This window comes from Macrobrachium rosenbergii, chromosome 52 (genome assembly GCF_040412425.1).
Source record: "Macrobrachium rosenbergii isolate ZJJX-2024 chromosome 52, ASM4041242v1, whole genome shotgun sequence".
Taxonomy (NCBI): Eukaryota; Metazoa; Arthropoda; class Malacostraca; order Decapoda; family Palaemonidae; genus Macrobrachium; species Macrobrachium rosenbergii.
This window is the reverse complement of record NC_089792.1, coordinates 4,660,715-4,681,575: the sequence shown is the minus strand read 5'-3', so window position 1 is coordinate 4,681,575 and position 20,861 is coordinate 4,660,715. Positions and strand designations below refer to the sequence as shown.

Genomic DNA, 20,861 nt, shown 5'->3' with positions numbered 1-20,861 from the left:
CAGCAGGAGCTTGGCATGCTCACAGTTATCTAAATGACAGTATCGTGCTTTGGGAAGGGACGAATGTTGGAGTGGTCCCATTACTAAAGCATAGGGATAGATGAGTAGGTTGATAATTAGGTTGTTCCGGCAAGTGGTGTGCTTTCTTCGGGAATCCAACACGTGGCCTTACATTATTCCTCAGGACCCTAACACGTGGCCTTATCTTACTAACCTTGACCTAATTCAAGACACATTTTTAACCAATGGAGATTCTGTTCCTTAATCAGGCCAAGGAATGGAATGGAATGGAATACAGAATTTAGGCCTAAGGCCTAGCGCTGGCACCTATGAGGTCAATCAGCGCTGAAAGGGAAACTGGGAGTAGAGATGTTTGAAAGGCGTAACAGAGGAAAACCTCGCAGTTGCACCATGAAACAACTGTTAGGGAGGGTGGAAAATGAGATGGAATAAAGAGAATATGAACGGAGGTACCGTAAAAGGAATGAAAGGGGTTGCAGCTGAAGGGACACTGCAAAGAACCTTGAGTAATGCCTACAGTGCACCGCATGAGGTGCACTGACGGCACTATTCCCAACGGAGGAACAGTTACTAGCATAGAAAACTACTTAAATAAACAGGCTATACATAAGTTTTCTTTTGATAATTAACAACTCTTAATAATTATTTTAACATTCAGTAATTACCAATAATTATTTAAATAATTAATAATTACCTCACTAATTATATTTTTCTTTTTAACTACTTTGCGTTTTGTCTCTTGAATCTTCTTCCTTGACTACATGAGCTTGATAAAGGTACTGGATTACCCATCCCTGCGGTCTCCCGCTGTTCGCTTGGATAAAGGAGAATATACAGAATATACAATTTAGGCCAATGGCCAAGCGCTCGTGGAACCTATGAGGTCATTCAGTGCTGAAACAGAAATTGACAGTAAAAAGTTTGAAAGGTGTAACAGGAGGAAAACCTCGCTGTTGCATTATGAATCAATTGTTAGAGAGGGTGGAAAGTCAGATGGAAGGAGAATATGAAAGGAGGTACAGTAAAAGAAATGAAAGAGATTGCAGCTAGGGGCCGAAGGCACGCTGCAAAGACCCTCAAGTAATGCCTACAGTGCACCACGTGAGGTGCACTGACGGCACTAGCCAAGACGCTATTTCTTACGCCAATTACAGCTCCAAATTAAGATATCAAAAGATATTTTGATGATTCTATATTTAAACTGGAGAAAATAAACATTACTTAAACAACCAGGTTCATTAGACTTAACAGATATTTGAAATTTAGCCTTATATTAAATAAAGAACATAACATTTAGGTCAAAGGCCATGAACTAAGACCTATGAGGTCATTCAGCGCTGAAACGGAAATTGACAAGAAAAGGTTTTAAAGGTGTAACAAGAGGAAAACCTCGCAGTTGTACCATGAAACAATTGTAAGGAGAGGGCTAAGGATAAGGAAAGTAAGGTGGAAGAAAGGGAATATGAACGGAGGTAGAGTAAAAAGAATGAAGTAAAGGGATACTGCAAGTAACCTGAAGTAATGCCTACAGTTTACGGCGTGAGGTGCACCGATGGCTCAACGCCCCCCGCGGGGTTCAAAAGTGCTCATGATGAATTCTGTTCAGGACAATATGGCGGGTTGGCAAACTCGGAAACAACTAAAATTATTGGCGACATTAACTTAATTTCACTGCTCTAAAATCATATAGCCACCATTACAAAAATATTAGTAAACAAATATAAAGACTTACCTGGGACATCATTTTGCACTCGAACTTCCCAAAAGAATCTAATTGGCTTCTGCTGCTATTTCAGAAGCAATGATTTTTGGGTTCAGTCTCCGTCATGAGAGTACCTCTGGCGTCACTATTCCCATTTAATGTCCTTAAATGGGAATGTAACTAAATTCCGCTGGCAAACGAGCTTCTCATACAAAGTACAGGTATCGGTCTGGTTCGGGTCAAGGCTGTTCAAAGTTGGTTTCTGAGCGAGTCGAATTGGTAGGTTTTTATTTTGGTGTTTTGATTATCAGTCGCGAAATTAAGACCTTTTATTATGTCACACAAAACACTGGTATCGGTCTGGTTCGGGTCAAGGCTGTTCACAGTTTATTTCTGAGCGAATCAAATTTGGCAGATTTTTATTTTGGTGTTTTGATTATCAGCCGCGAAATTAAGATCCGTTATGATTTCCAAAGCAAGAAGGAACACTACGCTCTATCTTTAATCATTTATCAGCAATGATATAAGACACTGATCTTGTCTACGACGAATGAACTTGGATAGGACACAGAACCACTAGATGACTTTCAAAGTAAATCTTATCAAAAGGCGACACAGAATTTAACTTTTCTCGTACATTCAACCGATGCTGCTTCTTCTTCTTCGCTCCCAGGTATTACCGGCTTGCAATTAACACTTGCAACTTTCACTGCAAGGCAATATTGCCGACACAAGTCTCGCCACAGGTAAAGCTGTTACATTCAAACACAGGAAGTTAATGAGGGTGTGTGTGTGTGTGGGTTAACGGGGGAAACAAGACACTCTCTTTTCTGTTAACTTTCCCTTTCAAATGGAGTCGTTGATCTAATACTGATCACCTGATTTGTGTCGTGTTCTGTCCTCCAAAGTATAAGAGAGTGTTTGTGTTCGTGAGTACAATTGACGTCAAATGCGACGAATACGTGTTGTGGGCAACTTGGTATCACAGCAGCTGGTTACACGATTTTGTTGTTATTCGACGAGACAGGAGAGAGAAAGAGAAGGCCAGACAGACACAGACAGACAGAGAGAGAGAGAGAGAGAGAAGCAAGCAAGTTCTCCGAGCATCACGTAGCCCCAAATGTCGATCGCGAAGAGACACGGATCGATGGCGAACTGAATAACCAAGTCGATCTCCGATCAATCCATCAATATATACAGCAGGTTTCCAGTACAGACGAAATAACTATCTATCAAAACGTCGTAATACTGAATAAATACTCAAGAAAATTCTCTTTTCAAAACTGTAACGCAGATAAAATAGCCAGCAGTATTTACAGCAGACGGCGTAATGCAAGCGTGCGTCGAAAGGTTGCTAAGGAGACGAGAGAGAGACACGAGACACAATCCGACGAGATCTGGTGATGCTTAGGCGATGTAAACAAAAAACAGCTGATTAGGCGATGTAAACAAAAAACAGCTGATTACAGACAAGCACTAAAAGGCAAAGGCTTCCTCGTTCGCACACTCACTCTCGCACACACAAAACACCTGTCACCCCCGGAAACTCACGCGCTTCGTGAGCGTGCACGCAGACAGACTAAGCACGTGGGATACAAGTCATACAACGCGGGAGGAGGAGAGTCTGGCGCGCGCGAACGCGCGCCCAATTACCATCCGTTGCCATCAATATACCTCTGTAGTACGGCGAAAGAGACAGGTGGCCCGTCAACAAAAATCACTTATCCAGGTAAAAATAAAAATAAAAACTCGCTAGAAAATAATTCGTAATTACTTGTATTGTCAGCTCGCTCTTGGGAAAGTCAGCAGTCTTCTCTTCAGGAAATCTAGACGGAAACGAAAGTGTGAACAATTGAATTTTTGGCAACTGTGAGGTCCCATTACAGGTACACACGTGCGGGTTCTGGTAACCCTAACCCCGCCCTTCCCCCCCAACCCCAAACTCTTACAATCACCCTGATTCTTACCTGAACTCTATAGAAGTAACAGAGCACCATTTTCGGGTGCTTTTTTCCTCTCTCTCTGTATTCGTTTCTCTCTCTCTTTTTCTATTTCTGGTGTTGCAAAAACGATAAAGCAGATTAGTTAAGTTTGATAGAAACTGGTAGTTCATGACTTCTACGCCTGACTCTCTCTCTCTCTCTCTCTCTCTCTCTCTCTCTCTCTCTCTCTCTCTCTCTCTCTCTCTCTCGTTTTATGCACGTACACAAAAACAATATACATATATAAATATATATACACATATGTATATATACTGTATATATATGTATGTATTTAAATACAATATATACATACATACATATTTATATATCTATGTATCTATTTATATTATACAGACAAATGTATATGTATGTATATGATGGATGTATGTATGTATGTATGTATGTATGTACAAATGTATGTATGTATGTATATATACAAGATATATATATAATATATATAAACATATGTATATATATGCATATGTGTATATATATAAATATATACATATATATAAATATATATATATATATATATATATATATATATATATATATATATATAAAACTGCAAAAGAACTAAAACCTTATTTATTTACCCATAAACTAGCCAAAAACCCTCTTCGAAACATCCCCTACAAGCAAAAATGTCATACGTTTAACTATAACTCCTTACCATCTCTATATCGAACACTTCCTCTAAAGCAGTGATTCTCAAACTTTTTCCATGCACCCTTTCCAAAATTGTCTGCCTCAAAAGGTGCATTCCAAAAAATATGCATACGTTAAAAATCCTTGGTCACAATTCCACCCCACTGAAACTCTGAAATTCCCCTGGCTGAGAACCATCTCTCTAAAACAAACACGAAACCTCCGATTCTTTAATAATGAATCCAAAACTACCACTTGGGCGTGGATTAAATACGATTTTTTTTTTTTACGGATTTTTAGGAAATATATTACGTGTGATGACACATTCACTTTTACAAAATGTTGTTCGACTCGTAAATCTAATATATAATATATATATATATATATATATATATATATATATATATATATATATATATATATATATATATATATATATATATATATATATATATATATATATATATATATATATATATATATACATATATATATATATATATATATATATAAATATAATATAAATTACTTATTAAATAGTATAATTATATATATGTATATATAGTTCATATATATACATATAGGCTATATATAATATATATATATTATATAATATATATATATATATATATATATATTATATATATATATATATATATGTATATTTATATATTTATATATTACATATAAATATATATGTATATTGTTTGTGTACGATAAAACGAGAGAGAGAGAGAGAGAGAGAGAGAGAGAGAGAGAGAGAGAGATATTTGGGAGTTGAGTTCAGTCATGAACTACCAGTTTTAGTCAAACTAATTAATTTGCTTAATCAGTTTTGGTGAAAAAAAAACACACAAAAAACAATAAAAACAGTTTCGAGAAGAGGACTAATAAAAAAAAAAAAAAAAGGAAACTACCAACCGGTGTTTCGAAAACACGACACAAAGCGAATTCAGCATCGCGCACTGACTACTATAATGGAATGGAATATAAAGAATCTAGGCCAAATCCCAAGCGCTGGCACCTATGAGGTCATTCAGCGCTGAAACTGAGAATAGAAAGGTTTGAAAGGTGTAGATACACCTCGCAGTTGCGCTAAGAAACAACTGTTAGGGGAAGGTGGATAGCAAGATGGAAGAAAGGGAATATGAACGCAGGTACAGTAAAACGAATGAAAGGGGTTGCAGCTAGGGGCCGAAGGGACGCTGCAAATGCTCTCAAAAATGCCTACAGTGCACCGCGTGAGATGCAATGATGGCACTAACGCTGCCCGCCTACGGCCATTGAAAAATTATACCATCTTCATTAATATCTAAGTAATGATACTATTTCTATTACCAATACTATTTACGAAAATAGTTATAGTAGTAGCAGTGGTACCTCAGTACTAACCAACCTCACCCAAGCAACAAGGAATATGCTCGCCTTGCAACGCATAATTTATTAAATCTACATCCCAATCGATAGCAGACCATTCGTAATAGTAACTGACATTTGAAGATGCCGCAGCATTCTTCCGTTACACACCCACACACACACACACACAGCCTCTCTCTCTCCCTCTCCATAAGTATAAGTATACCTTAGTTTAACCAGACCACTGAGCTGATTAACAGCTCTCCTAGGGCTGGCCCGAAGGATTAGACTTATTTTACAGCTTATTGTGGAATCCGAACCACATTATAGCGAGAAATGAATTTCTATCACCAGAAATCTTCTTCTTCTTCGTTTTAACGTGCTTTTTTTCCCATTTTCTGTATGGGTCTAATTCTTCATTGGCCGGCCGGAGACTCGAACGCGGGCCTAGCAGAGTTCGTCAGTGAATTGTATCTTTAGAACTTCATTTGACAACAAGTGTACCTTTTCCAATGCCACTCAAAATCAAATGTAGAAAACCAGTTCACATGAAAGGCTGGAAACAATTTTATCAAAACTCAAAATTTATTCCAATTCTACACATCAGACCTTTAACTTTTTGGAGGTTGGGTCTATTCAAACAAACATTCTTCAGGCAGAAATGTAGGCCAATAAATCGTCACCAATCACTGACAGCCATCAAAAACGACTCATCTTGTGGAAATGGAATGGAATACAGAATTTAGGCCAAAGGCCAAGCGCTGGCACCTATGAGGTCATTCAGCGCTGAAACTGAAATTGACAGCAAGAAGGTTTGCAAGGTGTAACAGGAGGAAAACCTCGCAGTTGCACTATGAAACAACTGTTCGGACAGAGTGGAAAGTACGAAGAAAGATATTTTGAACGGAGGTGCAGTAAAAGTAATGAAAAGGGTTGCAGCCAGGGGCCGAAGGGACGCTGCAAAGAACCTCAAGTACTGCCTACAGTGCACCGCATGAGGTGCACAGACGGCGCTAGCCCCCTACGGACCACAACAATCATAAAACACACTGGATATCATGGGCCCACAATGTCAATCTCACCTGCAAGCACTCAACCACACCTGACACTGCACTGTGCATTTGACTAATGGCTAACTGTTAATACACGAGGTTTCATCGATTGTTAGTGCTTCATTGGGGGGGGGTGACGTCACTGTTCATTCTTCAATGAAGAATTAAATTTATTTCTGGTGATAGAAATTCGTTTCTCGTCATAATGTGGTTCAGATTACTAACAAGTCCCCAGGTAACCAGTTGGTTCTAGCCACGTAAAATAAGTCTAATTCTAAGTCCTAGGAGAGCTGTTAAACATGTATGTTAAACTAAGATATACTTAAATTTTTCATCGATGTTATGTGACGTCATTCATTCTTGTAAATGTATGATCCAAACGTATGTGATAAGTCCCTTTATGTATGTATGTATACTGTGTATGTATGTACGCATTCCCCTTCGTGTACATCGAGCTACGAGTTTGCCTGCAGCGAAGACCCAGACGTCACCAGAGGAACCCTACTCATAACATTTACCTAAATTATAGGGTTGAGAGCCAGTGCATTAAATTAGATAATATCACGGAGATACGCAATCATCACGTTCTTACGCAACATCCCGCGTCCATCGGGGATTAAGTTGCCAGGCGATATTCGCAGATAGCAAACATAACTTCAATTGAAACTCGTTGATAGTAATAGCAAGAACGTTAGTAAATAATGGGTCGTTAAAGGTTAGAAGTCAACAACAGAACTGAACTGAATTGAATATAGAATTTAGGCCAAAGGCCAAACACTGGGATCAATGAGGTCATTCAGCGCTGAAACGGAAATTGGCAGTAAAAAGTTTGAAAGGTGTAACAGGAGGAAAACCTCAAAGCAGTTGCACTATGAATCAGTTGTTGGGGAGGGTTGAAAGTAAGATGAAAGAACAAGAATATGAAAGGAGGTACAGTAAAAGGAACGAATGAGGTTGCAGCTACGGGGGTCAACAACAGAACAGTAAGTAATTCATGGTCGCTTTCCGACTACCGATATGTCAACCACAGTCGCCCCAATCTACGATCGATATCAGTTCCATGACATCTCATTTCCATAACGCAACGTCCGAGTGTTTTCTCCAGTCGTTTTGACGCAAAATCTCCCGGCATATGGATGCAACAAACAAATAAATAGATAAATTACTAAAAACACACAAAACCTATGTTTTTCAAATGAAAGCACCAACGACCATAGCAGTGTAGACTGGGTCGGTATCTACAAAATCGTGCGTTTTCGAAAAACCCGACCTGTCACAACGTAAGAAAAGCTCACTGTCTCATGCAAGGCAATACAAATATATAAACACCAGAAAACCTTCTATAAAATCTATACTTTCAAGGCTACTCACCTGCGCAACCATTCGCAACCCTTCTTAGAGATTCAAAGCTCCTTAGTAGAAGTTTCCAATGTGAAAATCCTTCTTCGTAGAAACTCGTGCACTTCACCACAAGCTTAGCGAAGAAAACCCAAAGGATTGGCCTGCTATAAAACAGGTGGACTTGGAAGTGGTAGGCAGGGGGTGGGTGAGCCCAATGCCTGTGACCATGAGGAATATCGACCGTGGGGACGAGAAATGTCAGAAATAGGAATGGTAGGCAGGTAGATACAGTATAATCCCCCCTCAGAAACAGGGAGAACTATTTTTCCGAGCCCACTGTACAAAAAATCCAGTCGACAGTATCCACATGCGACATGAGTTAGCAGGTGAGGTACAAAAAAGTTTTAAAACGGCGTAATATAGAATATAAAATTAAGGCCAGATATAGAAAATTAAATTTTGGCCAAAGGCCAAGCACTGGTACCAATGAGGTCATCCAGCGTTGAAGCGGAAAGACAGTAAAAAGGTTTAAAAGGCTTAACAGGAAGAAACCTCGCAGTTGCACTTGGAAGCAAATATTAGGAGAGGGTGGAAAGATGGAAGAATGAGAATCTGAACGGCGGTACAATAAAAAGGAATGAAAGGGGCTGCAGCTATGAACCGAAGGGACGCTGCAAAGAACCTTGAGCAATGCGTACAGTGCACCTCGTGCGGTGCACTGTGGCACTAACAGGGCAAGTGAGGTCAAGATAAGACTTTGCCAAATGGATAGTGTGTTCATATTTCATTACTTTTCACTCTTTGCGCAGGGAAGCATAAACCTATCATTCGTCCAATCTTACCATACAAATCAGTAACATGTAACAGACTGGCTAAAACACTAACTGCCCATTATCTAGTTCCTAAAACTGACCCATACAGTTTGAGACTGAAGCCCTCTTTCTCCACTATTATATTTCTACAGTTAAATTTATCCTCAACCAGTCTCCCTCTCTAGCCATTTTTACACTTAAATTTATCCCGAATAGAATGTTATGTCCTTTATACATTTTCCTCTGTAGTCATGCATTTGGCAATGTTAAATAACCCATTTCCCACTTTTCATCCCAGTTTATTTTCCTTCTACTTTTTGTGATAACCATCTATTTGTACATAGTCCCAGAAAGCTCAGGGTGCTTGCACTCTCCAGGGAAAGTTTTGGCCCATGATAAGATGTAATCGATTTCCCAGAAGCTGTACCTTTACCACACCTCAGAGATCCCTCACTTTCTATTCATTGTACCAATATCTGCCATCTTGACAACCTGGCACAATACAAATCTGCCTTTTGGACATCAAAAACTTCAACCTCATCTTCACAATGATTGCCTTTCTCTTCATTGTACTTTTCAAGATCAAAAAATTCAATCTTCAAAACTACTTTCATTTTACCAATATCTTGGATCAAAATTGCCTTTTCAATACAAAAACTTAAGTGGATTTGGATAAGCTGGCAACCTCTCTTCATAAAAAAATAGCAAATTCATTTAATGATATTAAGATCTTGACTACAATTATCAGCCTTTTCAATATCAAATAACTTCAACCTCTCTTAATAAGTTTCCTCCAGAAACCATTTTGTCAATATCTAAGAACTTGACTACAACCATTTTGGTACTCGGCAAAACGTGAGAACAAAGCAGAGTGGTGGATAAGCTGGCAAAAAAAAATTAGCAAATACCATTAATGATTTTAATGATCTGGATGTCACAATATAACTAAACTCTCCTAGTTTCACGTCCAGAAACCATGTGACAATTTTATCTTCCTGCCGGTGCTGCTTGTTCTCTCTCTCTCTCTCTCTCTCTCTCTCTCTCTCTCTCCATTCCTACTCGGCATACTTGTTTGCAATTAGTCTTAGAAGCCAAAATTTAACAGCATCTAGCAGGGCAATTATTACTACACCACACTTTAAAACCCATTGAGATCATCTCTTGTATGCCCATGCCCAATTCAAAGCAGGCATACCCCACTTACATGAAGTAACAAGAACAAAATGCAACATTCTGATACTTGCTATATGATTGAAATCTCAAAAAAAAAAAAAATAAAAAAAAAATAAATAAAATAAAGATCAATCAAGTGCCACAAGGATCAATCTTCTCACATGAATTATTCTATGGCCTCCATTTGAACTGGAATATAATATTTAGACCAAAAGGCCAAGCGCTGGCATCTCTGAGGTCACTCAGCGCTGGGAGGGAAATTGAGTAAAGAAGAGGTTTTAAAAGGTGTAACAGGAGGAAAACCTCGCACTTGCGTTGTGAAACAATTGTTAGGAGAGGGTGGAAAATAAGATGGAAGAAAGCGAATATGAACGAAGGTACAGTAAAAGGAATGGAAGGGGTTAGAGCTAGGGGCCGAAGGGGATTGGCACCAACAGGAAGAGGTGACAGAAAATCAACACTGTAACTGAATTTCTAATTTCATTAGACCTGCAATCCCATACACCCAGCAACTCTGAACATCTTACCATCTTAAGCGTCACTGACCCTAAGGTGAAAATTCCAACATTCCAACATTTTACAGACCCCAAGGTGACAATCCCAACATTTTACAGACCCCAAGGTGACAATTCCAACATTCTAACATTTTACAGACCCCAAGGTGACAATTCCAACATTTTACAGACCCCAAGGTGACAATTCCAACATTCTAACATTTTACAGAAGGTGACAATTCCAACATTTTCCAGACACATTCCAACATTCTAACATTTTACAGACCCCAAGGTGACAATTCCAACATTTTACAGACCCCAAGGTGACAATTCCAACATTCTAACATTTTACAGACCCCAAGGTGACAATTCCAACATTCTAACATTTTACAGACCCCAAGGTGACAATTCCAACATTCCAATTTTTCAGGCCCCAAACTGACAATTCCAACATTTTACAGACCCCAAGGTGACAATTCCAACATTTTCCAGACCCCAAGGTGACAATCCCAAAAATTTTACAGACCCCAAGGTGACAATTCCAACATTTTCCAGACCCCAAGGTGACAATCCCAAAAATTTTACAGACCCCAAGGTGACAATTCCAACATTTTATAGACCCCAAGGTGACAAATCCAACATTTTCCAGACCCCAAGGTGACAATTCCAACATTTTCCAGACCCCAAGGTGACAATCCCAAAAATTTTACAGACCCCAAGGTGACAATTCCAACATTTTATAGACCCCAAGGTGACAAATCCCAACATTTTACAGACCCCAAGGTGATCCAAATTTCCAGACAATTCCAACATTTTACAGACCCTGAGGTGACAATTCCAACATTTTATAGACCCCAATGTGACAATTCCAACATTTTATAGACCCCAAGGTGACAATTCCAAAATGTTACAGACCACAAAATGATAACTCCAACATTCCGAAATTTTACAGAAAACAAAAACGCTTCAGTGGGACACCTGACACCTGAGAAAGAAATTAATCTCGGGGCCAGACATGACAGACTCAGGACTGATGGTACTGCCTCAAATTGACAATAAAAGGCCTCTAATCATTATGCAGACATCCTATGACAATGCACTGCCTTCTGATTATAAAATGGCACTAAATGATATGTACAGATGACCTGTAATAATGCATTACCATTGCACATAGACAGAAAGTGACAAAGAACAGGAAGAAATCTTGATAATAGTAACAATTAGTTAAACGACACTGACATAAATTTCCATTAAATAAAATTATTTCTCAGGCTTCTGTCCTAATAACTGACAAGGAGAGAGAGAGAGAGAGAGAGAGAGAGAGAGAGAGAGAGAGAGAGAGAGAGAGAGAGAGAGAGAGAGAGAGATATACAACAACACGACCAGTCAACTAATCGGTCCATTCAGCCATTCAGAAATGGTGCCATACATTTATCCCATCTTTCCTTCCATATTTCACGATAAAATTCTTACCCCTTCTATTAATCTAAACCTTCCTTTCCATCTCCAGCTGTTTTTTCCCGTATAATCTCCAACAGAATGCAAACAGCAAAGGTGACATAAGAATCCCCTGTGGCACCCCATTACTGTCAATTCACTCGGCGAGACTCCATCAACTTTGTACTTATTTTGTTCAAGTATAATCTCAATTTGCTGTACAAATTTAACGGGAATACTATAGTAACGCAAGACCTTCCATGTCACTGGTCTGTGGATGCTATCAAATGCCTTCTTGTAATCAAAAAGAGCCCAGAAAATGGGATATTTAAATCCCTTACTTTACTGACCAATGTCCTAAAACAAAAATCTGATCTGTGCTATTCCTGCCTTTTTCGAAAGCCACTTGTTCTCCTTTAAGCATTTATTTATCTATCTATCTATCTATCTATCTATCTATATATATATATATATATATATATATATATATATATATATATATATATATATATATATATATTGTATATATAATATAAACATATGTAAATATAATATATAAACATGTGTAAATATAAAAAAATAAATATATATATATATATATATATATATATATATATATATATATATATATATATATATATATATATATATATACACATACAAAGTCTGCTTGCTTTCATGCCTTGTGTAATTTCTCCATCTTTTCCTTTTCATTAACATCTATATTGACTACTCTACCAAACTCTTTTCTCAGAGCTAAGAGCATGTTACCACCTCCACATACCAATTACCAACCCCGCCTTCAGTTACTGTATACTGTCAAGGTAAATCACGGCTCTAGGTTCTGTACAAGAGTAATTTTGTTTGTGTTCACGTACACTGTGATTACACTGTACAGCCAGATCCATGTGTCATCTGATGCTTACACACACAAAATATATGTGCAGATATATGTATAACTGAATCACGAAGATATGGAATGTGATGAATGTATAAAAAGTGGCTACTGCCTTAATGTGTAAATATACAATTTTCCCATAATTACCCAGAAAGCATCAATGAAGAGAAAAATGTCTAAGATCATATTTTTATAGTGACCTAAAAAGGTCTTAGACATAAATGAGGTCAAGGGAAGGGTTTACAGAATGTAATTTTTTTTAGTGGCCTGGCAAACTGGGTGATCAAGTGTCTGACTCGAAGTGTCTGACTGAAGGTGTCAGACTGGAAGTGTCAGACTGGAAGTGTCTGACTCGAAATGTCAGACTGGAAGTGTCAGACTCGAAATGTCAGACTCGAAATGTCAGACTCGAAATGTCAGAATGGAAATGTCAGACTGGAAGTGTAAGGCTCGAAGTGTCAGGCTCGAAATGTCAGACTCGAAATGTCAGAATGGAAGTGTCAGACTGGAAGTGTCAGACTCGAAATGTCTGACTCGAAATGTCAACTGGAGGAGGTGTAAGGAAGTGTCAGACTCGAAATAGTGAGTGTAAGGCTCGAAGTGTCAGGGTCGAAATGTCAGACTGGACTCGAAGTGTCAGACCCGAAGGGAGATGAGTCACTGTCCTCGTGAATGTCGAGCGAAATGTCACTGGAGGAGGTGTAAGGCTCGAAGTGTCAGGGGTGAAGACTGGAGGTGTAAGGCGAAGTGTCAGAGATGGACCAAAATGCATTCTCCGTAACCATGACAACTCGAAATGTCAGACAGGTGGCAACCAACGTCAAGGTTGCCACACGCTCAGCGATGGAAGACTGGAGGTTCGCCTGGAGGAGCACCAAATGTCACTGGAGGTGTAAGGAGCATCGCCGTTTGCGATCGATAAATAACGAGCAATGAACGAGACCTCGATGACGAAATCATTGTCGTGACTGACAAACAAAAAAGTTAATTGTTCTTATTATTACTATTATCATTGTCATTATTATTATTATACTATTATTGTTTTTATTATTATTACACAACCTGGTTGCCACATTGAACTGGACGTTAGAATTTTGCAATGAACGAGACCTCGATGACGAAATCATTGTCGTGACTGACAAACAAAAAAATACCAATTATTGGCATTGGAACTGGATTTGGCCTATTTTAGCAGAAGAATGAACATCAAAATTTTATTATTATTATTATTATTATTATTGGAATTTAGAATTTACGCCAATAGCCAAGCGCTGGCACCTACGAGGTCATTCAGCACTGAAAGGAAACCTGACAGTTAGAAAATTTGAAAGGCGTAACAGGAGGAAACCTCAAAGCAGTTGTACTATGAAACAACTGTCAGGAGAGGGTGGACAGTAAGATGGAAGAAAGAGAATATGAACGGAGGTACAGTAAAAGGCCATTATCAGTGATAAATTAGAATCAACTACACATAGAAAACAAGTCTATGTAATACATATTCACTCGCGATGTGGAAAGAAAGAATTAACAATAACATGAATGCCGATCACTTAATGGTAAGCTAAAATTAAGTCAAATAAAAAATGCGCCGAACTTCAGCGCAATCGAGTTTTCTGTACAGCGTATAATGCTGTGTGAAACTCTCAGCCAAGGCCCATGAAACTCTCAGCCACAGCCCATGAAACTTTCATCCACGGCCCAGTGTGGTGGCCTGTGTTGTTGGCACATATAGCGCTGCCGGACACGATCATGGCTAACTTTAACCTTAAATAAAATAAAAACTACTGAGGCTAGAGGGCTGGAATTTGGTATGTTTGATGATTGGAGGGTGACTGAGCAATATACCAATTTGCAGCCCTCTAGCCTCCTCAGTAGTTTTTAAGATCTGAGGGCGGAGAGAAAAAGTGCGGACGGTCAGGCAAATAGCCATCTCAACAGTTTTCTTTGACAGAAAACTAATAAACACGTGTTTCATATGAGTGAGGAGACATATATCTTATTAACCTCAAGATGATATGTTGATTTAATCATCCCTTTAATGAACCGAAATTTAACCACAAATATGACATAACTCAAAATCTAGTTTTAATGACGCTTCCTTTTAAAAAAGCAAAGGCTATCCTAAGGAATTAATGATTCTGGCCATGCATTACCTTGCACTGTTTAATCATTACGTCTAGATTTACTACCTACCAGTTATTTGTCATCATTTTTATTATTATATTATTCAGAAGACGAACCCTGTTCATATGGAACAAGCCCTCTACAGGGGCCACTGACTTGAAATTCAAGCTTCGAGAGAATACGGTGTTCATCAATTTTAGCAAAATCCCATATATCAAGAGAGAGAGAGAGAGAGAGAGAGAGAGAGAGAGAGAGAGAGAGGAGTAGAGAGAGAGAGATGGCTTCGATGGCTTCACCCCTGTGGTGAAAATTATCTCGTCGAGGCCCGTCCGTTTTCACGGCGTCCATTTCGACAGAGCAATGAACACTCACTTCTGGTATTTCCTCCCCTCCTCTTCTCTCTCTCTCGCCAACCTCTGCCTCTCTCTCCAACCTAACTGCGACCTACAACAGTCAACTAACATCTAGGTACATAATGCACAGCTTAGATCATCAGGGACACGCCGAATTTTAAGGAATGTGACCACTGACTGCCACAACTGCTCCCTGTTACCCTTCTCTTGCCGAGAGAGAGCAACCAGATTCGACGAACTGCAGACAAGTGAAGATGCGTAAATGTACGCTGCCGAACTTCTCAGTTCCAACCCCGTTAAAACAGGTTCCCTGGAACCTCAGAAGTTACGAAGATGCGATTTCGTTTCTTTCTAAAACTTTCATATTAACTTCTGCAACTTCTACATTTGATTACACCTTATTCTTTGGAGGCTCGAATTTCAAGTCAATGGCCCCTGTGGTGGGCTTGTTCCATAGAATAGGGTTTACCTTCTGAATAATTATAACAGTAATAATAATTTCAAATGAACACCATATTCTTTGGAAGGCTTCAGAATTTCAAGTCAATGGCCCCTGTATGCTTGTTCCACATGAATAGGGTTCATCTCCTTAATAATAATATTCAAAATTTAAAAAGAACACCATGTTCTTTGGAAGCTTGAATTTCAAGTCAATGGCCCCTGTAGGCTTGTTCTATATGAACAGGGTTTATCTTCTGAGTAATAAGGAGACAGCCATCAGACATTATTTCTGACCTATCTCAGCAGCCATCTTAATTGGCATACAGACTTGTATGAGACCATAAAATAATGACACACTCATTTTGCTTGTACTGCACAGTAACTTTCAATTGTTTATTCAATACACTGTACATATAAAGTACAATAATGTATACTACATACATATGCCATTTAAAGGATGGGCAAAAACTGCTTCAAGGTTTGGAGTGAATGTCAACAAACATGGAGCCAAAATTAAGTTGACTGCCTAGAGGTTTGGGCAGCTGCATGGTATTGCTGGTTTCAAGGATTCTGAAGACTGGTTAGCCTACTCCTGTTCAAGTTTCTGTGGCTCATGGCAAGGAGCTGGGGTATCACAGGGTTTGAGAAGAAGTACTTGGATTACATCAAACAGCATCCACTTATCAGATCTCACATACATAAAATACTGACTTAATTAGATTCTTTTACCATTCCTGTCCAATAATACCTTGGCTGATATGTAGAGAAATTATTTGGGTGAAAGCTTAGCAAGCATTGTTTGTCAGTAGTGAGTTGTGCAATCTCCTCAGGGACATATAGGATGAACCTGCGGTGGCTGGACATTGCAAATCTGCCACATTATCTTGAGATCTGAATGTGTCCCATGATTTGCTAAAATCTCGGTTCACCCAATGATTTAGTACCATTGTTCTTTAAAATCTGAGTTCCCACTTGACAAGTCCATCTAGCAAAAAAATAAATAAATAAAAAGTACTAAACGATTAGTTTTACATTCACAGAGGTTAGTGGATGAAGTGATGGTAGTACCCAGGGAGGACGTGGATTTTAGTGGGGAATGCTCTCTGCAGAATAAGTGACCTACAAGTGTCCTTTCATGGGTTTCTGCTCTTTACCCATGGTTTATAAAAGAGGGGAAGTTTCGACATTTATGACATTTGACCAGGACGATGCTGCCAGTGGAAGATGACCTGGAAGATCAATTCTTGTTTTGAAAAAATTTCTTTAGGTCCAAGATTTGACTCTTCATCAAGTTAGGCTAACAAACCATCCAAAGTATGACAGAGACTGGATTGGTAACAAAGACTTTGTCCTCACTTTGTGTGGCAGAAACTGACATCAACAAGCATCAGCAACAAAGGCCCTTCTGCTAAGTAGGCTCAATGATTAATTCAAGGTTGGTATCCCACAACATCCTGCAGTCCACTCTCCTGCATCAAAACCACAAACCAGTAAATGGTCTTTCTCTATCTGCTGTTGTTGTTTCAGTGCCACACCCCTTGTGCTTTCCATCTGACTTTGTGGAATCACTGGCTAATTCCTTGGGCTACACATAACCACAGAAGCCATCTCCCCTTCAGCCCGTATGCAAGAATTGTGGTAGTATAATGCCTCATCCACTGCTCTGGCAATGTACTGGAAGGCACATGAGAAAATGAGAGAGGTGTGAAATTCAACTCTGGACATTCTCTGGTACAGTTGTTATTTAGTCTGGTATAAAACTTGTTGCCTGGCAAATTTCATTGTTTTTACTGTATTTACAGTACAGCATGTATATTAGCATATATATTCCAAAACTGACAAGTTTACACTAATGTTTAATCAATATTCAGGCAGTTAAGTGGAATTTGTGTTGGAAATACAATGGATGCAGTAGAGAATGAGAAAGGCTAGCCTGGCATAATGTACTGGCATACAGTGCTGATGCATTTTATCAAAGCTTTCTATTATCCTCTGGATTTTTTACTTTTTTTTTTATTTTACCATTACATATAAACAGCATTCATCAATTTATACAATGGGCAGTACAATATATGCATAAATAAAGTACTTTTAAATCACCTGTGCGTTATGATATGGTACATAATTGTAAGTAAATGGTTTGAGTAGCCTATTGTGAGGTAGGTCTAGAATGGGACATTTTGGTTGTTTATGTGCAATATTTATGGATTTATTCAAAATTAAAATTGCTTTCATTTAACTTTATAATGCAGTGATATGCTGTTCTCACTTCTGTGTATTGTATAGGTTTATTGATTTTGTGTTTGTTCACATATGGTACTCTCCAGAAATTGCAAGGTTAGGCTAGTTCTGGGTAGCCTAGCATAAGACTTCCACTGTTGGCATTTTGCTACCATCCACAACATCCTTTTACCAGTTAATGAGAATATGAGGAATCACTCTGCCACTCTACAACAGGACTTGCCTTGATAACCAACAAAAGATGCAGACTAAAGCACTAAGAATCAAAGATGCTACGTCTAACACAGTTCCAATAATTTACCTTCAGATTATGAGATCATTTTAAACAGCAGTCTTTGAATATGATTGGACTAACCTCTCATAACAAATATCCAAACCTTGTGCTAAAAGTTTCTCACAAGGCTGCATTAAAACAGGCAAGAAAACTTGAAATGCACAAAAGCACTTTAAGCTCGAACCAAATTAAAACATTCTGGGGTCACAAACGAGCTGAGATGCTGATCACAGAAGGCCAGTTTTACGTAAGTCTATCACAATGTATTGTGCTTTCTAAACACTCCCAGTCACAGATATTACTTTGCCTTACAACTAGTGAAAACATTCCACTGTCAAACTACTGGAATCAAGCCCTCCTTTTAATTAGCTAAGTACTTCCACACATTATCTACAGATAGCTAATAGGTTAGGCATCCAATGTCAGGTTCCACTCATACTTTCTCAGGGCCCTGCTTTGACCTTTTTTGCAATACAAGGTCATGTTTAGGAATTACAGGCCATCTGAAGTTTTCAGACTGTGCTGATATTCAATGACATACCTAGAGAACCCCTTGCACCATACTTTTCAAAATGATCAATTTGACACACCTTGCCTCAACTACATCCATCTTGGACTAAAAAACTTTTTAACACAGAGCTGTCTACCTCTACCTTTTGTACATGCAGCTACTACTTTGAACACAGTTCTCATGACTCAATTTTCTGTCTACATGATGCATGGAATCTTTCTCATTCCCCATTAACACTGCAGAAATTGTGTATTAAAGTGGAAACCAACTTGTTAAGTGTTTATTCCCATTCATGTGTAAAAAAAAGATGATCCCAGCTGTAGTCTACTTGGTTCAGATCCATTGCATAATAAAACCACTATCAAGTAGAATATAGTGGCTAAAGCATTCCACTGAGAACTACTTAACCTTGAATAATTCACCATTTTCATCTACACCAGCTATCATCAAATCTAGCACAAAGTTCATTCAAACAGGATCAGTTTTAACCAATAGGTGTCAGTCATTATATCATCAAGGGCAACAATCACAAAAGTTTAACATATCAAGTAATCTTTTCTGCGTTAGTCAAGATCTGTTCTACCAGTCAAAACCTTGTTTTGGTCTTATACATAATATAGTACTGTATTCTAAATGCTTTCAATCATTCAATGGACGGTATGCCAAAATTCTGCCATGTTCATCATTGACTGGCTTACAGCAAGAAGCCAATTTTGGTTTCAGTTATCACTGTATCCCAACCTGATGCAATCAGAGGCTTCATTGGAAGGTGTCGAGGGGCCTTAATTCTCATACTTATCTTCATAGTTCAAGCCTCATACTTAGGCTAAATGAAATGAAACATAAAATCTAGGCCAACAGCCAAGTACTGGGTTGTATGAAGTTATTCAGTGCTGAAAGGGAAATCAAGAGTAAAAGATTTTAAAGGTGTAACAGCAGGAAAACCTTGCAGTTTTGGTATGAAACAGTTGTTAGGAAAGGGTGGAAAGTAAGATGGAAGAAAGAGAAAGTGAACAGAAGTACAGTGAAAGGAATTATTCAAGGCCTGATGGATTTATTACAAAAACTTCAACAACTGTCAAAATCCTTCAAAGACTTTTTAAGTTTTTCCATCTAACAATACACCACTGTACAAGTCTTCACTCCAGAACCTTCCCTCTAAAACTCTGTAAGTTCTTCTCCACCTAACTATACGCTACTGAACCAGCCTCAGTTCCAGTGCCCTATACCTACAGATGTTCCAACATTTTTCAGACTTGGGAAACACATCACAGAATAACCAAAGCAAAAAAAAGTCAGAAAACTCTTATGGGGAGCTACACATCCACCATTATGCCTCAATATTTTTGCCAGTCACCAACCAACTTCAACTAAAGCAGTCACAGCTGATGGAAAACCCTCCATCCAAATGCCTCTTCAGCCCCAGGAGTGCCAATATATTACATCAGTCACAATACAAACCAATATCAAGAACATAAAGAATCTATATGATTGATATTTATGCAATAACAAAGGAAATGAAAACATATTAGGAAATTTAGTTGGATAAATATGAAAAAATCATCAAGCCAACAAGAGTGAATTCTGCTAGTTTCTCTGGCATGTCCTAAAAACTGAGAAAAGACTGGAATAAATTCAATTCTTGTAACAGTTTTTTAAAACATTTCAAGTAATGATCGCTATTCTAAGTTTTAGCACTGCTAAAAATTAAGTATATCTTAGTTTAACCAGACCACTGAGCTGATTAACAGCTCTCCTAGGGCTGGCCCGAAGGATTAGATTTATTTTTACGTGGCTAAGAACCAATTGGTTACCTAGCAACGGGACCTACACTTATTGTGGAATCCGAACCACATTATGAAATGAATTTCTATCACCAGAAACAAATTCCTCTTGTTCATCACTGGCGGTCGGAGATTCGAACTGCGACCTGAGAACGGAACCCGCTCACCCAGTACAGAATAAACATTACAATACTGAATACCAGTGCAGATTTTATTA

At 38.5% G+C, this 20,861-nt stretch overlaps 1 protein-coding gene across 3 annotated transcripts in view; it reads right to left on the bottom strand.

Annotated features, from left to right (window-relative positions):
- LOC136833651 (rootletin-like) overlaps positions 1-20,861 on the bottom strand; it is a 330,434-nt gene that overhangs the window by 307,957 nt on the left and 1,616 nt on the right. The window contains exon 1 of one of the 3 annotated variants that reach the window (XM_067095796.1): positions 1,754-2,623. The exons of the other annotated variants lie outside the window; for them this stretch is intronic. Within the exon in view, the coding sequence (XP_066951897.1) occupies positions 1,754-1,765 (12 nt within the window). The 5' untranslated portion in view covers positions 1,766-2,623. Of the gene's footprint in view, positions 1-1,753; positions 2,624-20,861 lie in introns of those variants that run through there. 3 annotated transcript variants of the gene reach the window in all.